The sequence below is a fragment of the Catharus ustulatus genome, chromosome 1 (genome assembly GCF_009819885.2).
Source record: "Catharus ustulatus isolate bCatUst1 chromosome 1, bCatUst1.pri.v2, whole genome shotgun sequence".
In the NCBI taxonomy this organism is placed as follows: Eukaryota; Metazoa; Chordata; class Aves; order Passeriformes; family Turdidae; genus Catharus; species Catharus ustulatus.
Window position 1 is genome coordinate 145,441,536 of NC_046221.1, and position 16,775 is coordinate 145,458,310.

The following is a 16,775-nucleotide window of genomic DNA, read 5'->3' on the forward strand; positions in this document are numbered from 1 at the left end:
CCAAAAGTTTGGCAGTAACACCAATTACTGTGAAAGTACAAGCTCTTCAGTGCAGAAAAAATATAATTAATTAATGTAATGCAAGGTAATGTAATGATTAGCGCACTATCTGTGCACCATCTTTGGAAGTAAGCATCACACAGCAATCTGGTGTAATAATGCCTTAGGTAAGGGGTAATTTCTTCCCAGAGGCTCATGGTGCTGTTTTGGATTTGCAATGAAAATAGCATTGATAAGACACTGATGTTTTACCTACTGCTGATCAGTGTCTGCACAGAATCTGCCTTTGGGGTTCCTCACCACCCTAACAGAGAAGAGGCTGGGGTAGCACAAGCAGGAGGGGACACAGCGGGGACAGCTGATCCCAAGTGACCGAAGGGACAGCCCATACTATTATAGGTCATGCTCAGCAATAAGAGCTGGGAGAAGGAGGGACTTGGGGACTTTCAGAGAAACTGAGTTTGCATTCCCAAGTAACCATTGTGAATAATGTTGCCCTTGTTTCCTGGAAGTAGCAAAACATCAGCTTGACAGCCAGAAAAAGAAAATGAGTGCCTTGCTTTGTTTTGCTTGCATGTGCAGCTTTTGATTCACTTAACTCTATCTCAGTCCATGACTTTTCTCACTTTTTTCCTCTGGATTCTCTCCCCCACCCTGCTGCAAGGGGTGTGAGCACATGGCCATGCAGGATTCAGCTGCCTGCTGGGATTAACTGCATCAGTCAGGAAAATCTAAAGCATTATAGCTTTTAGGCATTTTCTCTGGAAATATATTACAGAAAATTCCAATCAACAGCAAACTGAAATAAAAAGCCAGCAATAAATGCAAGATATACTCTACTCTAATACAATATAAATAATTAACACAAATTTCTCAGAATATGAAAATATATGATGAAAAGGCCCGTTGATGTACAGTAATTTCACGAATACAAGCAGCACCATTTTGACTAAGATTTTGCTCCCAAACCGGAAATGTGGCTTATACTCAGGAGCGGTTAATATGAGAATAATTTTCTGACATTTACAACCTCAGAAGTGCCAGCCAGGGTGCCGAGCCGAGCACCTGCCAGTAAAAGCCGGTATTTCGTGATTGTTACAAATTGTTACTCTGTTGTGCCGCGGGTGGAGTCTGGCTCCCTGCCGGCAGCACGGAGGGCAGGGAGAGAGGAGGGAGAGCTCTCTCCTTCCCTCCTCTGCCGCAGCCCGGGGGAGAGATGGGGGGGCTCCATGCCGCCATTGCTGCGGCTCGGGGAGGAGGCGGAGTGCTCCGTCCCCGCCCGCCTCCACCGCCGTGGGAGTGGGGGGCCTCCATCCCTGCCTACCACCACGGGGCAGCGCCAGGCCAGGGTGAGCGAGCCCAGAGGCAGCGGCCAGCCCTGAGCGGCCCCGCCGAGCTGGGCCACCTGGCCCCCTCAGCAGCCCCGAGCAGGCCGAGCCCACACAGCCCGAGCCGAGCCAGTAAACCCCGCCCTGCCACGGTTCTGTTACTAATTGGCAACTTTGTTGCACGCGGGTCCTCACTGCGAACGACAGAGCGGCTTATACTCGGGTGCGGCTTATTTATGGACAAAGAACGAAATATTTACCAACACCCAGAGATGTGGCTTATACTCAGTGTGGCTTGTATTCGTGAAATTACTGTAGTTGTTTTCTAGCATAATAGCACTCACAGAAATTAATTATTGACTTGGAGGAAAAAGAAGAGTATAAAAGAATATTCTCAGGGTATATGCTTCGCAATATGGAAAACCCAGAAGTTCAAGTTAGAGAAGTGCAACATCTCAATCAGTTATGCCTATTGTTTTGAATATTTCATCTGGAAACATTTTGAAAAATCTCTATAGATACATACATACACTTTAAGTTCTGACTATATTTTAAATATAGTGCTGCCCTGCTTACAGTTACCCGACATATGAAATACACAAAAGAAAACAGCTAGCTTCACTCTTCATCCAAGCAAGATACATTTTTAGTCCTCTGTTCCATGCAATGCCAACAGATGAAGAAATTAAGGAACTACTATGCCATGATGTTACTTCAGTAGACAAACAGATGGAAATCTTACTTCTGTCACCCTTTCACAGGCTGATATAGCAGGAAATGCATCTTAGTGTTTTGAAAGCTGACATCTCTAGAGACTGCCACACACAGACCTTCACCACCACAAGAAAATTGATGTGGTGCAGCCAGGAGGAGAGCCTCCACCAACTCAGATTCATGTGTAGTAAATGGAGACTAATCAGGCATGGTAAATTCTCAGTGTTGTAAAATGCGTGGAGAAAACAGACAGGTTTGAAGTCAGGAATCACAGCCAGTTGGTGAAGAACACAAAAATAATGGACTGTAAATAAGGAGGTAGATTCATTCAGAGATAAGAAAGGTATAAAGTATGGACAGAGAACTCTATATTCCTGCCACTTTTTAGAGCTCTTCACATCAAGATATTCTGTTATTCTATTACTGGGTTTTTTAATTCTACTCCTTGCCTAGGAGAATCTTCCAAGAGCATGAATTGCTTTATTATTTGTGTATATTTTTTTGCTTTTAGTTACAGAGATAAAGTTAAAAAATGCTTGTTAAAAAATTCTAACTTAAACAGGCTGTTTTGAGTATATTTTTATCCATAAATCAAAGATAAACAGTTACTCTCTTGTAATATACATGCTTAATGAAGAAGACAACAAAACCAATTGCAGTTAAATACACATTGAAATACTGCAAAGGACAAATCAGAGTAACAACCCAGATGTCCTGGTTTAAGCAGTAGCTAATACTTAGGGACATAGCAAAAGATGACCTTTCCACATGTAATGTATTCATATTGCCCAAAGACTAAGGTCAGAGCAGTGAAAATCCTGCTTCCTTGTGGATAACACTATCACAAAAGGTTGGATTGCTAAATGCTTTTAATTAAATATTGTAAAGCAGAAAGAATGACCTACAATTTTATTGAACAAAATTAAAAAGTCATGGGAGTCACCTTCAAATAAAAACTTGCCTGACCAGCTCTCCACTGACAAAAGGGGAATTGTAGAAATGGATCATAAGTCATATGACACCTTCCTTTAAGCCAAACAAAACAATTAAGTAGAATTATGAATATTAAATTGACTTGTTGAATACAAATAACCTCATTTTAAAATCTACTTGGAGAAAATAATATTAAACAGCACTAACATGTGGAGAATCAGAATAGTTAGGGTAGGAAGACACCTCTGAAGATGGCCTAGTCCAACCTGAGATCATCGGGTCCAGTAGCCAAATCAGATTAAAAACACAGTATTCCAAAAGAAGCTTATATGCAATAAACACCAGTAAATAAATATTTTGGGACATAAAGACGTGAAATGGAGAAAAAGAATACAATTTCTAAGAACTTGCTTTTAGACTGAAGACATTTTCTCACCAATTTGATAAAGTTAACAGAAAAGGGAAAGTTTTCAATACCAAAAATATGCACCTTTGAGAAATTATTTTTAAAGACATCCAAAAAACCCATACTAAAATATGTTCTGATGAAACTGCTTTTAGAGACACCGCTTGTTGTTGACTGTAAATGACCTGAGATCACTATATTGGCTTTGAAAGATTACAGAGTTGCAAGAAATATTGGTAAAAATACATTGAAAAGTTAAATTCCAGTGGCTGCATAAAATAATGCAATTTTTTAACCCTCTACTACATGATATTTTTAAGACCTTCTTTATATTGTAACCTGCATAATCTTTTAAGTACTCAGCAATAGAACTTAAGGTGTCATTGGTTATAAAGCGTTATTATTTGAAAGATCAAATCTGATTCAACATTGATTTTTATTTAACCCTATAAATTTTGTGAATGAGGTGTATAATTTTGAATATTTAGAAATTACAAATTATATAGTAACTATTTGTTGGATTAAGAGCACAATTTTATTGTTTAAATACACATGTACACAAATAAATTGGACACAATCTCTTGATTTTGTGTAGAAAATTACTAGTAGAGTAGCAGTAGTCTTTTTATTCAAACCCAAAGGCAAAACTTATATCCTGATAAAGATAGGAAATTCCTTGTTTCAGAAGTACAACAAACATGAACTTTTCTAATAATGATGATGAATATTGAAGACAAAAATGTTACAAAACCTGCTGGAAGAAATTAGTAATTGAAATCTAGTATCCCAATAACAACAACAACAAAAACAAACAAAAAACAAAGAAAAAAAATACACCACAAAACCTGTTCTGACATTATGCATAGAAGTTTTGGAAGAACTTAGTTTCTAGGGAACAACACATGATCATTTGTAAACAACCCTCTCATAATCCCCCAAAACTACCAATAACTAGTAATCAAAAATAGGTACTCCATCAGAAAGAATAAAAAATTCCAATTTGCCTAGCTGCCATATAGCAACAGCAGAAAACCTAAGTAATTTTTCTGTACCCATGTTTCTATGAAAAGAATTTGGATTGTGACTCAAAGTGCAGGTTGAAAAGCTTAAGAAATATCCAATTTCTTAAGGTGATTTTAGCAGTGTAGGACAGAGATGCAAATACTATTTCTATTTTCAGAAGGAATTCCAAAGGACATCTGAAAAGTACAGAGATGTAAACCTGAGATGTAACAAGACTGTAGAAACTATAATTAAGCTTAAATTCAGCTGACACCACTATGGATAGAACTGACATCCACAAAGCATCATGGCTTTTTTAAAGCAAAGTCCTGCATTATAAATCCACTAATGCTTTCCAGCAAGATTAGCTGGTATAGAGATGAGAGAAATCCAGTTTAGGTAGACTATTTGCAGTTCTAAAAGGGCATTTGAGGAAGCCCAAATGGAAGGTTCTTACAGAGATTAGGAACTCTTTCATAAAATGACAAGCTTTTTCTGCATGTTTGCTTAAAATATAGTTAGTTGATGGCAAAAGTAATTGGCCAGTTTTACCAGAGCAGAGAAGTCACTAATGGACTTCTTCAGTATGTAATCTGTTTCACAGAATCACAGAATAGGAAAGGTTGGAAGGGAGCACATTGAGTCATCCGGTCCAACCTCCCTGCTCAAGCAGGGTCATCTCAGAGCACATTGCCCAGGAAAGCGTCCAGATATTCAACATTTACAGCTCTTTAATATTTCCATTGAGGGAGATTCAAAAAACTCTCTGGAAAATCTGTTCCAATAAATGGTTACTGCACAGAAGGAAATTCTTCCTTATGTTCAGGTGGAACTTCCTGTGCATCAGTTCTTGCCCATTGCCTCTTGTCCTATTGCTTGGCACTACCAAGAAGAGCCTGGATCCATCCTCCAACACCCTCCCTTCATATACTTATAGAATTGATGAGATTCCCTCTCCAAGATCTTTTCTCGAGATTGAGCAGGCCCAGCTCTCTCAGTCTTTCCTCATAAGAGAGATGCTCTAGTCCCTTAATCATCTTTTTTGTCTTCCAATGGACTCACTCCAGGAGTTCCATGTCATCTCTTTTTCCCTGAGAAGTCCAGAATTGGACACAGGGCTCCAGATTTGCCTCACCATGGTTGAATAGAGGTAGGACCACTGCCCTTGACCTGGTGGCACTGTTCTTCCTAATGCACTCCAGGACACCATTGGCCCTCTTGGCCACACAGGCACACTGCTGGGTTCATAGACAGTCTGTTTTCCACCAGGACCCCCAGGTTCTCCTCCACAGAGCTGTTTCCCAGGAAGTCAGTTGTCAGGCTGCACTGTCCACGGGGTAATTCTTCCCCAGGTACAGGACCCTGCACTTGCCTTTGTTGAATTTCAAACTGTTCTCCGTCCATCTCTTCAAACTCTTAAGGTCTTTCTGAAGATCTGGGGTGTCAGCCACTCTACCCGGCTTTGTGTCATCAGTGAGCATCTGCCTTTTATCCAAACCTTTGATGAATAAGTTAAACAATACTGGGCTCAGTACTGAACCTCGGAGGACAACACTAGTGAAGAACATTCAACCAGACCCCGTGCCACTGATTATGAACCTCTGGGATCTGCCATTCAGCCAGTTCTCAATTCACCTCACTGCCTACTCATCCAGTCAACACTTCCCTATTTTGTCTATCAGGATTTTGTGAGAGACAGCATCAAAAGCCTTGTTGAAGCCAAGGTAGACAATATCCACTGCTCTTCCCCCATTGATACAGGTAGTTGTTTCATTGTAGAAGGTAATCTGTTTGGTCAAACACAATTTACCTTTAGTGGATCCATGCTGAATACTCCTAATCTAATCCTTCTTGTAATCGATATGGATACAGGTGGCCTTCAGAACGAGGTGCTCTATCACCTTTCCAGGGATTCAAGTGAGGCTGACTGGCCAATAGCTCCCCAAGTCCTCCTTCTTGCCCTTTTTGAAGACCAGGGTGAAATTTGCTTTTTTCCAGTCTCCTGGCACCGCTCCTGATGACCACAACCTTGTAAAGATGACTGTGAGTGACCTTGCTACGGTGTCCAGAAGCTCTCTCAGGTTTGCATCCTGCCAGAGCCCATGGTCTTGTGGATGTCAAGTTTACTTAGGTGTTATCTAGCCCAATCCTCCTTCACCAAGGGAAAGTCTTCCTTCCAAGATTCCTTTACCCTCGTCTGTGTTGGAGAGCCCTGAGGGCTGATCATGTCAGTGAAGATTGATGCAAGGAAGAAATTTGGTAACTCTGCCTGCTCAGTGTTCCCTGTTACCAGGGTCCCCCTCCATTTACTAACGGGCACACCTTATTCTTTTGTTTTCCTTCTGTTACTGATGTATTTTAAGAAGCCCTTCTTGTTGTCCTGGAAATCCTTGGCCAGATTTAATTGTAGATGGCCTTGGCCCTCCTGGTCTCATTTCTACTTACTCTGATAATCTCTGTATATTTATTCCAAGAGGCTACTGTGTATTTCCTGCTTATGCTTGAGTAATGGTGGAACTCTATTTTTTCACGTCTCTTGTCCCCTTCATCTGATTTCTTATTTGTTAGGATGCATCGCTCCTGTGCAGGGTTGGAAGTGATCCTTGGATATCAACCAACTCTCTTGGACCCCATTTCCCTTTGATGCCTTTTTCCATGGGATTCTTTCAAAAACATTCCCGAAAAGACTGGTCATCTCTCCTGAAGTCAATGGCTGTAATTTTATTTGCTGACCTGTTTCCTCCTCACCCAAGACTGAACTTCACAATCTCGTGGTCACTAGAACCAATGCTGCTCCCAACCTTTGTATCACCAAAAAGGCCTTCCCAGTTCATTACTAGGAGGCTGAGCAGTACACTTGAAGGACTTGTGGGGTCCTCCAGCACCTGTGTCGCTGCCATCAGTGCTCTCCAGGACCATCCTGGACTGTTTTCTGCTTTGCCATGTCACTTGTCCAGCAGATGTCAGGGTAGTTAAAGTTATTGTCTGACAATATATTGGAAGATGGAAAACAAGGCAAGCAGTGAAATGACAAAGCTTGCTGATGATAGCAAGTTTGATTTGATTACACGAAACGGTAATGAGGAAAATTACCTGTGAAGAAATAAAGAAAGGTCCTGCAAAACTGAGCAAGCAGTAAAATGGAAGATTAAATACATTGCATTTTCCAGAAAAAAAAATGAAAAGGTATCAGATGAAGCTAGCAAAACTACAGTGAACAAAAGGAAATAGTTCTTCACTGAAATGTCCTTGCCTTACAACATTTAGAATACTAAAATTACAGGTTTGAAGAAAAATAGATGAAATCATGGATGAAAAATTCATCACTAGATACACTGCATTTAGGAAGTGTCTATGCCACAAACTGTTAGGAAGTAATAAATAATTTTGTAGAAATATCACTATATAATTGCTTGCTCTCTTTTCCCTATGTTGTACCCAGTTAAATGAATCTTTATTATGCCTCTCTATGACTGTTCCCATATTCTTATAATCTAGGGACAACAAATAGGAAATATTGTGTTGAATGCATTGTTCGAAAATTAGATAAAAATATTATTAACATATTTGGATAACACTGACTCAGTAGGGTCAGAAAAAGTCAATAGGGAATTGTGGCCAGCAAAGCAGGAAGAACACAAGAGTGAAAAATAAAAACAATATCTTGGTATTAAGTTAACAAGGGAACCTGTTAACTTAAGGTAAGTTAACTTGTTTCTGAAATGGATGCACTTTTGCTCAATATGTTCAAGAGATATCTGAAAGAGAAATTATCTTGAATTATAAAACTTAAAATAACTTTCATCAGACATGGAATCAGTACAGAGAAATTTATGCTGTATTAATTAACTGTTGGTTATCGGTGTTGCACAAAAATGTTTGATTTTTTAAAAAATACAAAGCAGTATTTGCATTTAAGAATATGAACTAACCATGAGGCGTACGCAGATTAAAATAATTTGCATGGATTTTCCCCATCAGTGTGAATCTCTGCATGTCATTCTTTCTGCAAAATTAAGTCAGGATACACAAGGTATAGAATTGGGGTTAGAATCCAATTGAGCAATTTATGTGATCCTGTCTAGTTAATGCACCACAAAGCACGTAAAGAGAAAAAGCGCATGATGAGAAACACGGAGAAGAGTGGATAGAAAGGCAACAGTGAAAATACCACAAAAGTATATACACTTACATTTATAAAACTGCACAGTTCAGACAGTAGAAATATGTCAGATTGAATTACTGATTTTGATGTGCAGAAAACAGAAAAGCTTCACTTCCCCCATCCTCACAGAACAGGAATTACATAGTATGTAACACATAAACTGTCTTGTGAAACCCCAAATTACACAATGAAACTGTCCACAGTCTCACTGAAATGTAGCTGATCTTTTTTTAATTAGCTAATAATAAGAACAGTAAGAATTAAAGCTATATTTTTCTTGGTAGGATGAATATGACGGCATAGGTTTCATAGATAAGCTACTTCCACAGTTTGCCAAAATGCGACCTTCCTGAAGTCAGTGTTATGGTAAACGTATCTTAATTCACACATTTGAAATTCATGTTTCTAGACATAGTTAGAGGACTAACAATGGATTCAGATAATTCAGTGCTCTGTCACCAATAGAAAAGCAATTGCTGTTGTGCAGTTAGTAATGGAAAAATATCTCTGTGCCATCTGTGACAAAACAACCTCGGATGTGTCTGAAACTCAGTGCTTTCTGGTAGGAAAATAGGAGGAAATGTGGATCACAAACTCCAGACAGCTACCCCAGGCTGCACTACCATCCCAAGCACTCAGGAAAACAAGTCATAGTATTTGAAGCAAGATGAACATTACGCTTTAAGTAAAAAGAAATCTTCTGAAATACTGAGTGTCAGAGTGTAAATCCCATATCCTAAAATTAGATCATCAAGGTGGAAAATTGAATAAGCAAGTCTACTTTGCTTCAAATTCACTTTTACCTACCCTGCTATCTAGCTTGGCATCTTAAATAATCCTCTACTAAAACCTATCATTGCACTTCAGTCAATGCAACCTTCTTCAACTTTATTTTCTTATGCAATTAGGTTGGAGTATGTCTGATGTATTAATAAACAGATTTTGTCCAAATAGGAGGTAGAAGTATCAGGAGAACCTACTGATTTAAGAGAATTCAAAGAACAGAGAAAAACAAATCAGATACACCAAAAGAGAAAATTTTCCCTCAGATTTGGCCATAGCACAGAAACTGAGGGTGTGATATCAGGACCTAACAGAACAAGACTGCCCTGAGGTTAGTTTTGTCTGTTTCAGAAGACTCAAATCTGACCTAAACCGAAGTTCAGCTTACCCACATGATAGAGGATTGTTTTGTACTATGTTTACGTTACTGATTTCATTCCCTACAGCATTTTTTCCTATTAATTTACACCATGACTATTTATATTATTTGTTAATTCCACAAATTTTGTCATATAGTTTATGTTGATAGAGTGTATAAGGAATATCTTTAATCTTCCATACACATCCAAAGTTACAAAAAGAGACAAGTGCATATGAAAGATACTATAGTTAAAATTCTAATATATACTTTTCCAGGAGCTATAATATTCTACTAATTGATTATAAATTTTTTTTTTTGTGAATCAAAATAAATTCAAAATTCTGCAAAATCTTATCTCAGAAAAATGGATTTCCTTAAAGGTTCTGCCATAAGTTTGTCTCATATTTTGTTCATATGTTTTTTACAGTTATAGGTGAAGACCATTCCATTCCAGTGTTTCAATATGTTGAAGATTGTTTCTCTGCTACTCTTTAGCTGGATACTTCTTTCCTCTTCATCATGGCTTTGAGAATAGAAGTGCTACTGTGACAATATGGCACCATTTCCTGGAATACTGAAGAATCTTAAGTATTCATGCAACACACCAACAGTTTACACTATCAATTTTTGGCTTATTTTTATAGCGCTGATATGGGAAGTCTGAAAAGACTCAATTTTTAATTTGTTTTACTTGGTAATTACACAAGCACCAAAGTCTGATCTCATACTAAAGAAAGGCTAATGGTTTTCAAATAATCCTTAAAATTATGATGTGAAAATAATAGTGAGGTGGTGGTGGGGAATGCCACAAAATAAACCCAAATCTAAAGGTGAAAAAAAAGGCAATCCCATTCCACAACCACAACCACCTATCCATTGAGTGCTTGCTGCATTCAAGTGCTACTCAGTGAATCATGTAAAGTACCATTGTAGGGCAAGAGAGAAATAGATTCAATATCTAGGTACACAATCACAAAGTTGATTATATGGAGATGCTGTTGTGAATGTTCACCCTTTCTGTACCCTTCTACCTATTCATATTCAATTAATTTTATTCTTGCAGAACTACAGCTTCTAAGAATAAATGTAACTCATGAATAAAAGAAGACATGGCATATAATGGAGAATAATCCTCTGCCTTCTGCAAACCAAAACTGCTGCAAGTAAAATTAATTTTATCAGGAAAGAATCATGTAAATAAAAGAATTGACAACCTGAGCTCTGCAAGTTGGAATTCAGTTCTAAAACTCATCCTTTTTGACTCAAAATAGTTCCAGTTTACCAATTAGCAAATTATTAAACTTGCTTATACTAATCATTCTCTTGCCCCTTTCAATAGTCTGAATATAGAAATCCCAGGTCTTAATGAGTATCATGCAGCAAAGTGCTAAGATCTTCCTATCTTTGTCCACTAAATGGGAATATCAAGAGTGCACAAGCACACATGATGGAGCTTTACTTTACACTACAGGAAAGTTATGGACAGGAAAAAAAAAACCAACAATAAGTCACATTGTGCAGGTTTATTCAAATTATGCTCATTCCCTCCATCTGCCAATTCTCAGAAACATCAGCTCCATTTCTAATACACACAGTCACTGGTTTAACTTCTGCCTGTCCTCTCATTTTCTGATGAATAATCATACCTTCTATTATCTGGTTTTGGTTCTAGACAGAAATCATTCAATTAATAAAGTTCTTGTAAGAAAGACATGCATCTATGTTAAAATTAATATAAAAATAACATAACTAATTCTGCAATAATACAGAAATGCATATATATGTATGTCTGTGCTGTACTTTAGCTTTTTTTGATTTTGCTGCTCATCTTCTACAAAAACTGTATGTACTTCCAAAAGTATCAAATAGCAACAGATGGTTTATATAGCCCATCATGTACTTTGAGACCATAAACAACAAAATAATTAGGTTTTTCTTTGTCTTGGCTCAAAACGTAGCAGTAATTCAAGTTGTTCACTTGCAGTGTTGTTTTTTTTAATGTCATGATAGGCATTAATTTTCAAAATACTGTAAGAAGTATTTTTTTTCCTCATTCATCTTTAAATAATCACAGAACTATTTCATTTTAGTTGTCAATATTAAATAACAGAAAATAAGAGTAAAGTTATATGGTAAAACTCAATCACTGTAACACATCAAACAAAATCATACAGTTTCATGTAACATAAGACCTTTAAGAGAACTTTCTTTTACTTTTTTGTACAATTCAGCTTATATTTTCCTCTTTTTAAAACTGAGAGAACTGGAAATAGAATGCTTCCACTAACATGAAAGAAAAACATTTCCTAATATCAGTCTAATTTTTGGCACACCATTACATTTGCTTCCAGTGATGTATCATTACCTTTGTAGTTGACCTTGAAACCAATTGAGCCCACACTTTCATCCGTTTGGAGGTGCAACCACATCTGATTGCTCATACTCACAATTAAGTCTGGTACAAAGCTCCCGGTTAACCTAGAGATAGAATAAAATTTCTGTAAAGCCATTAAGCATTAAGATGATTTTTTTTTCTATTTTGTAAGAAATCTAAATAACTATCACACATTTTTTTAATGTTTGCTTTTAAATTCATTTAATTCAGCCCACACTAAGTTAGTTATTTACTGGCTGGCCAGTCAAGACAACTGTAAAATTTCCAGTGACCAGAAATTTGATAGTAGTCTATAAACACATGCAACTACTGCTTATGTTGTATTGAAATATTTCATCTCACTTTCAGCTGTTGCTCCAGGAAGACATGAAACTTCCCTAATCCTTAACCTTATCTGACGATACAGTGTCCATTACTCAGGTACATGAAGGCACATCAATGGCACTAGAAGCCCATAATGAGGTATTACAGTGATTCTTTGATTTTTCAGATATGCAACTACCCACTTTGACATATATGCATAATACATAATTAAAAGAAAGTGATTATTTTTAAGTAGCAACATTATTATGAAAGCCTGTTATGTTCCCTGCACTCTCTCACCTCTCATCACCTCTTCTACAACAAAGGAAGAGCAACCTGACAAGACTCAGCTGTTGTCTATTCCTTCATTAAGAAGATTAACAAAGGTCATAACTTCAAAACCTTCTAGTTTTACAGGGTGATGATTAATGGAAATAATTAAACTTGATTTTCTTTTCTAAATTTTTAAAAAATTTTAATATTGTTTGCAAAAGTATGCAAATCAGTGCAACTCTAAATGTTGATTCTATTTGCTGAACGAAAAGTGTGATAGCAAGGAGGAAATGTTGTGAAAGCTGCACTTTTATGCTATATTGCATTTTCTTCCCAAAATTTTGTCTCAAATTTGGTTATAGTTTATTATCTGAAGCATAATGCTGAAAAATTTCCAGCTATTTTTCATTCTTGTAAAGCGACTCACCAGCACAATACTGTATAGCCATGAAAGCTGTTCATGTTTTGAAATTCTAACCATTCTTTAAAGCTAGCTGGAACTTAAAATGGACTATTCTAAATGTAATTTACGGTTAATTTTAGTTCTTCCCTCTGGTCTTTTTTAGCTTCCTTCTGTATTAAATAGTCTACTGTGGGAAAAAAATCATGTCTGTTTCCCACATCTGTGTTCACAGATGGAGCAACCAGAAAGACTCTTGCCAGAACTGAACAAGTAAATGCCTGGCCAAAAGAACATATTAACTGCTCATTTCTGCACTAAGGGAAAGTGTCTTCAGTGAGTTCAGTCTTTGCCAAATTAGTAGATTAACAGGATGTTTCTGAGAAACAACGCTGATGTAATGGCTAACAGCGTTTTGTAATTGTCACTGGTGACTGACAGTATGCATTTTGAATATTAAGGGCATTGAGAATATTAATCTCTGTTGTGTCAGACAGAATAATCTCTATGATAAACATCCATCAAAGTGTTCAGAATTTTCATTTTCTGAAATTAATTATAAATACATTTTTATCCATAGTTTTAACAAGAAATATTTTTCAATTAAATAGTACAGGAGAAAACATTTGAAAATACATTTTTTTAAAAAATTAAGATAACACAAAAATCACTTGTTGCTCTATTTTTTTAAGTCCTTAGGGATCCCTGTAAAACATTTAGGAACAGGCCACAGAGCAATAAGATCCAGAAAAAACATTATTTTTTATAGGAAGGAAGCTATTTAAGAGAATGATGAAAGTCTGTAGTGGAGAATTATTCTTTCTCACCTTCTGGGGGTTAGTTGTTTCCTCCACCCTGGATTCAGTACCTAGATTCCTCTCCTGGAAGTACATGTTCCCTTTTAAGAGCTGAATAGTGAACACTGACAGCAGTGGGAATGGAAGGATGTGATTATGATGTCTCCCTTTTTATTAAACAGCTTAACAGTTACAACACTCAGCAGGGTGTTTTCCTCTTCTTCCTCCTCAACTCCAGAACTATTCCTCCCACATATTAGTGACATGTATTCTCCCCCTGAGAGAGTATATTCTCTCATATATTCTGAAGACTGGGTTTGAGGATATTCAGAAGATTGTAAGACTCTCCATTTGCTGAAGACAACCTATAATATGAGTTTGGGCACATGCACACCCAACACAGCAAGCACACAAAAAGATTGAATTTCATTATTTGTATACTGGATTTTCAAAAGGCGTGTTATAGGAGCCAGTGCCTAGATGGATATTGCATTAAAAATCACCTGCAGCAATTGTCAGATCAAGCTATTGAAAGCAAACTTCCAAACATCTTGGAAAAGTGCTGTGACTAATGTGACTAATGGGAGGAGAACTCATTATTTTTTTTCCTTCTTCCCCTTTATCCCTTGGTAATAACACTGCTCCATCTTGCATTTTAGTTCCACAAGAAAGCACTAAGAATGCCTTCATGTTAGTCATCTTTTAAGACTAAAAATATTATGGTGCACAGATATACAGGTTCAAAATTACAAGCACCCAGGGAAACTTAATGGCAAGTACTGAAAAGCTTTAGTTACTTCTGCGATTAACATGAGCAGAATAGGAATGATCAGGACTGCAATTACCAATTTAGGAAGTATAATTCTATTGAAATGTCACTTAACTTCAGTTTTTGCTTCTGAACCTTCCTATCAAGCAGTGCCCAGTAACACTAGCACTTGGATAAGTTTCCTGATTAACTCTGATAAACTGGAAGATAAATGTTTTCACATTATTAACATGTAAACCAGACATATTTAAACCAATGTTCTTCACTAATTTTCTAATGGAAAGATAATTATTTTAAAATTTAAAATACAAAAATTAAATGCTACAACAGCTGATTTATTTGTTATGCATCATATCTCAGACAAAGTCTATATGGCTCACAGGAGAAAAGATTCACATGTTTTTTACAGTACTCAATTATCTTCCGTCTTCCATGTAATTTTCTAATGCATTTTAATCCTAATAACTTCACCATTGATGCTTTTGGTCACAGAATTCTGATTCTACTGTAAAAAACAAAAATATATCTTATTGTATAATATTCCTTAATTTTAACCCCCATAAATTAATGGGATATTTTTTTTTGCTTTCCCAGAATCTTCATAGTAATAATTATTTAAAATTGCTTACCTATTTATTTACAGAACAGATTATCTTACTGTATGTTATTGTAAGAAAATTCCAAATAACTTTTTAAATTAAAAAACCCCAAACCTCAGAATCCTTTATATTTGTGACAATTTTAATATTGTAATTCTGTCATTTCTCCCCGACATAAGGTACATCATCAGAAATAATTTTATGAAATGTTAATATCCTCAATGAAATACAATCTGAGCAGACTGTTCTACCACATTATTCAAATTTTAAAATATTATTGCACTTTGCATTACTGTAATTCAGTAATGATACTTTAGTTAAACTTTAATAAGAACCTATGAATTGGCACTTAATAAAGGCTCTTTCCACATGAGAGAACATTCCATATAGTTTAGAAATCTAAGAATAGATGAAACTGAATTCTAGCATTATCAACAATAATTTTTGAATTATTAGTGCTGCTTAAAAAGTAAAAATTACAGTACTTCCACGCATCTCAAATTTATTAGTGGCAGCATTTAACTTAGTGCAATCCACTAAGAGACTGCATAATCCTAAAGCAATTGCACCATAAACACCTGGCCAAGTACTGGTCTTTTCATAGATAATAATTGTAGAATTAAATATTTAGGTTGGAAAAGACCTTTAAGATCATCAAGTACAACAGTTATGCCAACATTGTTGAGTCCACCACTAAACCATGTCCTTAAACATCTACACATGTGAACACGTCTGGGGATGCTGACTCCAACACCACCCTGGGCAGTGCCTTCCAGTGTTTGACACCGGAACAAAGTCCAATCCTGCTGGCACTAGTCAGACAAAAAAAGCCAAAGAGAGTGTTTCCCCCTGATAAGCTAGAGGGGAGAACTGGTGACATCAGATATGGACAAGGCTGAGGTACTTCAGTGAGTTCTGTGCCTCAGCCTTCACTGGCTGTCAGCCTTCCCATTTCTCTCAAGTCCTTGATCCTCCACATGAGATTTGGGGGAGAGATGTCATTCACACTATAACTAAAGAGCAGGTTCAAGACCACTTGATGAAACTGAAAAGCCACAAGTCTATGAGGCCAAATGGACCCAGGATCATAAGGAGAGTAGCTGATGTTGTTGCCAGGTCATTCTCCATCACTCAAAATGTCCTTCCTACAGGAAGGAGGAAAATACCACTCCTGAGAGGAAGGAAGGTCCAGGGAACTACAGACCCATGGGCTTCAGTTCTGTGTTTACCCTCCAGCAGATCGACACTCCTGTCCAGCTTGGTGTCATCTGCAAACTGACTGAGGGCACACCCAAAGCCCTTGTCCAGACTATTGATAAAGATATTAAACAAAATAGAACAAAACAGAAAGGATAGAATGAGTAAAAAAACCAATTAACATAGAAGGTCAGATAATCTATCCCCTGAAAGATAAATCTAAAGGGGAATTTGTTAGAAAAATCTGTAAATCTTGGGAAAAATGTATGTTCTGTTCAAAGTTTTGCAATTGCTAATATTGATGAGGCAAAATCAGGACAGAAAAAGAGGCAAAACTTGAGTTTAGCATA

At 37.0% G+C, this 16,775-nt stretch overlaps 1 protein-coding gene across 4 annotated transcripts in view; it reads right to left on the minus strand.

The window, feature by feature from the left end:
- Nucleotides 1–16,775, minus strand: part of LOC116996220 (CUB and sushi domain-containing protein 3) — a 617,877-nt gene that overhangs the window by 304,688 nt on the left and 296,414 nt on the right. For all 4 annotated transcript variants that reach the window (XM_033059469.2, XM_033059460.2, XM_033059450.2 and 1 more), the window contains one exon: nt 12,058–12,170. In XM_033059469.2, coding sequence (XP_032915360.1) covers nt 12,058–12,170 — 113 coding nt within the window. The remainder of the gene's footprint in view (nt 1–12,057; nt 12,171–16,775) is intronic.